The following is a 7,162-nucleotide window of genomic DNA, read 5'->3' as shown; positions in this document are numbered from 1 at the left end:
TTGCGGACAATGTTTCCCGCACCACAATCAGTTTACGTTTTTCTCAAACTCTAATTTACAACAAGCTTAAAAAGTGTCGCAATAATAACGTTCGCATTCACCGCGAGACGCAGCATTTCCATTGGTCAAGTTTTAGCGATGGGCAGGGAATGGGGGATTGTCTTACAAGAGAAAATAGTCCCGATAGATTTCTTCTGCCATCTGCTTAATAAACGGTTTTGTAATATAAAACTTTGTATACATATTAACTTGCACCTACTACGCAATGTAACAACATAAACAGACGATCGCAGAAAGCTCCGGAGGGCCCCTTTAACCCTATTTAAGCACCACCGGAATTCTGGCGAACCTTGAACACCCTCTACATTCCTTTCGATTGTTACAGTTGTAGGAAGCATAAAGGCCGGTTCTCACATGCAGCGAAGCGCTGATGTAGCGCTCCTCACGTGTGGTCAGCTACTTATCGTCTGCCATGAGCAACAGTTTTGACGGTGCGATACAAAGCTGGTGAACGCTGCCGTCAGCACGCTCTAAGCGCGAGGTTAGCGCTATGCTTGTAGCGCTCCGCTGCATGTGTGAACAGGCCTTTACGCGTCAGCCAGCATGGAGATTCGAACGAATGATCTTTTATTCCGCGCGCTCCGCGCTCGTGCTCAAAACGCGGCACCGCTGGGAGACGTGGCGCCATCTATCGCTAGTTACTACACCTCTTTTCTCTGGAAAAGTCAGCGTAGAGCGTCACCAACAACATGGTTGGGGTATCGTTGTGGTGGCCTTCTTTTCCTTGTTCCTCTTCGCGGCCGCGGTCCCGGGTGAGGCTGACTCTGGTTAAAGTCACTGGGACTCTGTTCCGTGCAGGCTGTGTCTTTCCCCGTGGAGGTCAGCTCTCGTCGAGAATCCGTCGCCGTTTGTAAGTGTTCACGGGTTCTTCGGTGGACCCGACCCCCTGGGGTTAAAATGTCGTAGGACCTCGGCACTGGATGTCCACGACTGTGGCAGGTGACCATGTGCGCCGCAGGGTGTTGTAGACGGTGACTGTAGAACCCGTGTCAATGTCTGGCAGTGTTCTTGAGCTTCTATCGTAGTTCGCCTTTTGTTGCCGCCTTATTTCTGTGAGACGACGTGTGACAGCCTTGGGTGGCACAACAGCCGGCAGGTAATGTTCCGATCGCGCAGGTAACTGTGTTCTTGTGTGTCGGCTCATCAGTCTCTGTACTGGCGATTGGAGGACATCGTCTCGTGGAGTGTTGCGCCACTCAAGGAGGGAGCGGTAAAACTCTTCAGTGTTGGCACTCTTTCGCAAGAGTTGTTTGGCCTGTCTCACGGCTCGTTCAGCCATGCCATTTGATCGAGCGTGGTAAGGGCTTGATGTAACTTGTTCTATCTTCAGGTTTTCCAAGAACTGCTTGAACTCCTGGCTGTCAAATGGTGGGCCATTGTCGCTTATAAGTTTCAACGGCAGTTCATGTGTTGCGAATAGCTTAAGGCAGGACTCTTTGACTTTGGAAGCTGTGGTACTTTTCATTTCTTCTACCTCAAAAGAAAATGAGTAAAACTCCACCAGGATTATGTAGTATTTTCCTTTATGAGTGAAGAAATCGGTCCCGACCAACTGCCAAGGAAGTGTTGGCAGTGCGTGGCTGAGGAGTGGCATCTTGGCGTTTCTTGATTTGTACTTCTCGCATTTGCTGCATTTGTCATGTTCGCGGTCAATGTCAGCGTTGATTCCGGGCCAGAACAAAATTTCTCGGGCTCTTCTCTTCATTTTGTCTTTGCCCGCGTGTGCCGTATGGAGCAAGTTGAGAATCTTGGATCTGATAGCCGTTGGAATTATTATCTTGTTTGACCGCAGCACAAGGCCGTCTTCCTCGTGGATCTCCTCTCTGTACGACCAGAATGGCCTTCCGAGTTGAGGAACTTGCTCTTTCTGCTCGGGCCATGACGTCAGTGCATACTCGCGCAGTAGGCGCATCTGGACATCGGCTGCAGTTGCGTCTCTTATTTCATTTAGCCGATCTTGTGTGACAGATAAGTGCTCCAGTGAGTTCACTTGAAATTTCTCTTCTTCTTGCATTGTTTCCTTCGTGGGAAACCGTGACAGTGCTTCCGCTTACTGCAAGTCTTTTCCAGGTATGAATTTTACTTCCAATGAGTATCTTTGGAGAGCCATCTTCATCCGCTGCAGTCTCATCGGGCACTGATGCAACGGTTTCATGAAAATAGCCTGTAACGGCCTGTGGTCGGATTCTACTGTTACGTTTGGTTGGCCGAATATGTAATGGTGGAACTTGCTGCAACCATGAACAATGGCCAGCATCTCTTTCTCAATCTGCGCATATTTCATTTGTGCGGCTGTCAAAGATCTCATTGAGTACGCTATTGGTCTTCCGTCTTGGGTGATAACGGCCCCTACTCCGTATTGGCTTGCGTCGACTGACAGCGTAATCGGCTTTTCTGCAGTGTAGTAAGCCAGCACTGGTGCCTTCGTCAAAGCGTCTCGCAGGTCTTCGAAACTTCTTTGTTGATCTACCGTCCATACCCATGCAATCTCTTTTTTCAGCAGTTCTCGTAGTGGTGCCGCACGCTCTGAAAGTCGTGGTATGAAGCTCGACAAGTAGGTGATCATTCCGAGAAATGTTCGAAGTTCCTTGCAATCTTTCGGTTCATTGACCTCCAGTATGGCTTTGATTCTCTCTTGGTCAACAGCAACTCCATCTCCAGTCAGCACTTGTCCGAGGTAGCGGACTTCTGTCTTTGCGAATTGGATCTTCTTTGGGTTAAGTCGTAGATTCACTTCACGGCAGCGTTGGAGCAAGTGTCGCAGATTCTCGTCATGTTCCTGGCGAGTCTTTCCCCACACCAATATGTCGTCCCTCACGACTGCTGTTCCGGTGAGTCCATCTAGTACTTCGTTCATGACACGCTGAAAAACTTCAGGTGCTGTGCTTATTCCGAAGGGCATTCTCTTAAACCTGTACCTTCCATACGGAGTACTCATGGTGCACAACTTTGAACTCTCTTCATCAAGTTCGATCTGCCAGAATCCCGAGGATGCGTCTAGCGCAGAGAAGGTAGGCGAATTTACACTACCTTCAAGGAAAAGAAGGCCACCACAACGATACCCCAACCATGTTGATGGTGACGCTCTACGCTGACTTTTCCAGAGAAAAGAGATGTAGTAACTAGCGATAGATGGCGCCACGCATCCCACCGCTGCCACAATGTAGGAAGCATTACGCATCAGCCAGCATGGAGATTCGAACGAATGATCTTTTATTCCGCGCGCTCCGCGCTCGTGCTCAAAACGCGGCACCGCTGGGAGACGTGGCGCCATCTATCGCTAGTTAGTACAACAGTGAGTAGAATCGTCGCTTGTTTTTACACACTTGCTATATAACAGAGGTTTGGGTCTTAAATATAGGGAAGTACAGCATCTTTCAAGGGTGAAAAAAAATTATGTAACTAATGCAATCACATTTCTGCAGGGATAATAAATAAAGCCCCGCATATCGGCGGATTATCCGCGGATATCCGGAGTCAACTGGCGGATGCCTATTAAAATGAATCAGACTCGGCAGAGTGCGGATCGTATGAGTATGCCAGAGGCAGCGGATGCGCATGATATTGGGATATCCGCGGGTCTGGATCTTGATTTTTGCTGTGGCAGCCCGCAAGCGTGTGCGACATCAAAGTGTACTGTAAATAAATACCTGGTACTATAAAGTGTATCATCGAATATTTCACGGAAGCAAATTAGTGCCTTGGAGCCAACCGGGGATAAAATTCTTATTAATACCAAGAAAATACGAAATTCTCGACAAAAATCGTTTGGAAGCCTTCTAATTCGTCAAGAATACTGTGCATAGAAAAAATACAAAACTTTGGGGGTATCAATCATCCTGGGTAAGCGAGTTCTTCTTTGGCAGGAGAAGAGGAAAACACGTTATTTGGCAATGAAAGCCCAAAACATACAAGCGACAAATATGTACAAGCTTCCTCGACGAGTAAAACGTGGTGTCTCTGTGCGTTTTTTGTTTCTCGACAAGTAGTTGTTGAAATGTATGTGCGTCTGAAGAACGCAGCTCGGGGTTGTGTTTAAAAGTGAAACAGGAGGTGTTGCCATTTTTGAATATGGTGATATTTCCTCAGTGACGTACACGCGTCTCTCCAAGTATAAATTAGACGTGGCAAGATGCTTCACTTGCCGCGAACTTGGCTGCTATGAGAGACCGCCTTTCATTTCCCGCATTTTTTATTGTGCGACCCAAAAACATAACGAAATTTTATTAGTTTGTGCTTTCTTAAGTTTTGTGTATAGAAAATACATGTCTGCTTTAAGCTGGTGCTGAAAAAATAAAATAAATTTGAACTTTTATTTAAGCGCATCTTCTGGGCTGAGTACCGCAGACTCCCAAGACAATCTCATAACTGCCATCATCTTTTTCGCGTCGCGAAGTGCCTTTAGAAAGATGATCGTTCATAATAGAAATACGATAAAACATAATACGATACAATAACTTTCACCATATACTGACCCCAAACGTTATTGTAAAATGATTAGCAAACGGCGTATAAGGTACTATTCCCATACATTTTTGTTTTCTAATTAATGCTAGATTTAATGATGCAACATGAGTGCGCGGACTGAAGGTCGTATGCGGATACAAAGTTTGGAGATTAGGATCGTATGCGGATACAATATTTTAAGAACATTGCGGATGCGGCTCGGGTGCGGAAGAAAAGTTTGCGAATGCAGATCGAATGCCGATGATCAAAGTGCTATCTGCTAAGAACTCTATTATTAAATCACATACTCTTCGTTACGAACCAAAGGAGGAAAATTATCTATGTTATATTCTGGCGAAGAGAAAACGTGCACGCGTGTTTTCCCATCAGAATAACAGGAGCACCGCAAAAGTATACTGGTTGCTGTTTATTTATTTATTTTTTTACAATTACCTTCAGGGGCCCTAGGGGCATTAAAGAGGGGAGTGGTTGCTTTGTACAGTTCTAAATTTTGCGCTGTTTGCTTTAATTGGCATCCCTGGAGTCGCGTAAACACTAGCGCCTGTGAAACCTCTAGGGTACATTATAATAACTCTATGGCTCGGACTTCGGGGGCGGTGAAAATATCGCATTTGCAACAATGCCTACACATGAAGTAACTGTAAGAGCGCAAACGAGCAGGTTTAAATTGAACATGACATAAACCCCGAGACTGGAGACAAGCAACGACACGGCGTATTGTATAAGAAATTAAAAGAAAATGGCACACGTTGGAACGTGACCTATGCGGTGAAACCTAAATACAGCTTAGCCTGTGGAACGCCGGTTTTCATTAAAACAACTCTGGCGAGATGCATTGTGATAATGATAGCCAGTTGTAACCAATTTGGTTCCGAATGTTTTGAAATAAACACGATTGTCCCAGGATATACAAATTGATTTTCCCTATAGTGTTTCGAAAAGAGCTCGTGTTTCACGTTCAGGGTGGAAGCTATTGTGGTGTTTGTTTTACAGCGGCAGCTTTTAGTGACCATCTCTGGCTAATTCCAGTGGCTCTAGTACGCAAAAAGCCAAGGGATCGCGGGGAGAGTTCAATATTCCCGCCGCGCTTTTAGTTCCTATTCATCGTCTTCTCGCCTCTCAAAACAACGCCATCTATGGCCAAGACGCCATATCTCTCTCTCCCTCTCTCGTGCGCCCTTTCGTCATAACCGAGGTTTCAGGGCGGGTTCTCCAAAAGGCTAAGCGGCTAAGGGGCTAAGAGCTTAAGGGTTTACAAAGTCTCACGGGCTAGTTAATTTGCACTAGGGGACCAACATATTTAAAAAGAAAAGCTACCAAACTTCAAAATCAACATCTAAAGAAGCCTACAAATAAGTCAATAAAGGGAGGCCCAGGGAGGCGTTTGCTTAGATCTCTCCAAACCCCCAACAATGGCCAGACCACACAACATTCAGTCTCCGTCCGAGGAGAGGGAATGTCAAGCAGAGTGTCGAACCGAAATTTTTATCGGTGCGGTTCCGGTTCGGGTTCACGAATTTCGGTTCAGCTACGGTTCAGTTCCGGGGACCAAAAAATAACGGTTAGAGCCGGTTTGAACCGGTTCGAACCGGTTCGAACCGCAAAATTGAGAATATGTTTTCCGCGTTCCTTTGGCTATAGGCACTTTACAGGAGTGACACGAGTAACTATATACATTCTTTTTTCATTTGTTGAATCCACTTTTATTTTCAGGTACCATTAATGAATGGACCTTTTCCGAGAAGCGTTCTGCGCACGCGCGAGCGCCCGATGCCAAGCGGCGGAAGTCGGAACGAAAAATTGAGGAAATTCGAAAGGAGGCTGTATATCAGCGAGTAGAACAGATAACTGCAGCATATATATAATCGTGTTACACAAAAAAAACGTCGATGGAAAGGAAAACACGACGTTTGAGTGGACGCCACGGATGCCCCTCTTTAAAGTTGCGTTGGGCAGGCGCCGCTGCTCAGAGAGCGAAGAAACTGGTAGCGTAGCTCCCATTATCGATTGGTAGCGCAGGTAGGTCACTTCCTCGATTTTTAGTTCGTGCAGCCACCGCCTGGTGCCGTCGGTATGTGGAAAAGGTCTATTGCGTTGTTTCATTTGGATAAAACAGTAAATAAAAAGTTAGATTAACATATATGACTGAACATCTATTTCTTTTTACCTCAGTTGCATATATTTCACATGAATCTAAAGGTTATCAGTCTGGTTTGTCGCCTTAAATGCACGTGATTAGTAGACCATTGCGTCGCAATATTAAAGTCGAGTCCTACTGTGCTCTTGTACTTAAAATTAATTACAGTGCATACAATCACAAAATGGGCACGTTCTCGCCATATATATCCTGAAAACTAGATTACAAAATACGTTTCACAATATACATGCTGACGATACAACTAAGCTAAAAGCAATAATATTTTCAAAATGTTAGGAAAGTCTTAAGAAAACCCCTTTCAGTCTACCTTTTATAGAACACTGAGCGGCAAGCACAACGCTTGTTTTCCTGACTAAGATTGTTTTAATTCAGCACCATGACGCACGCGAATAATTATGCAGTAAAGAGTGACCTTCGTATTCAGTACGAACCTGGCCTAAAATAGAGCGCATTGAAGTGAATATTTTCGACATAGCT

General features: G+C 45.5%; 1 protein-coding gene across 1 annotated transcript; it reads right to left on the bottom strand.

Moving 5' to 3' along the window:
* Positions 1-952: 952 nt before the first annotated feature.
* LOC120845274 (uncharacterized protein K02A2.6-like) lies at positions 953-2,074 on the bottom strand. The gene has a single exon (XM_040217109.1). It carries the CDS (start codon positions 2,072-2,074, stop codon positions 953-955), a length of 1,122 nt encoding a protein of 373 aa, XP_040073043.1.
* Positions 2,075-7,162: the final 5,088 nt, after the last annotated feature.

Source organism: Ixodes scapularis, unplaced genomic scaffold (genome assembly GCF_016920785.2).
Source record: "Ixodes scapularis isolate PalLabHiFi unplaced genomic scaffold, ASM1692078v2 PGA_scaffold44__24_contigs__length_19508400, whole genome shotgun sequence".
In the NCBI taxonomy this organism is placed as follows: Eukaryota; Metazoa; Arthropoda; class Arachnida; order Ixodida; family Ixodidae; genus Ixodes; species Ixodes scapularis.
Note: the sequence above shows the minus strand (reverse complement) of the source record. Positions and strands in the feature narration are given on the sequence as shown.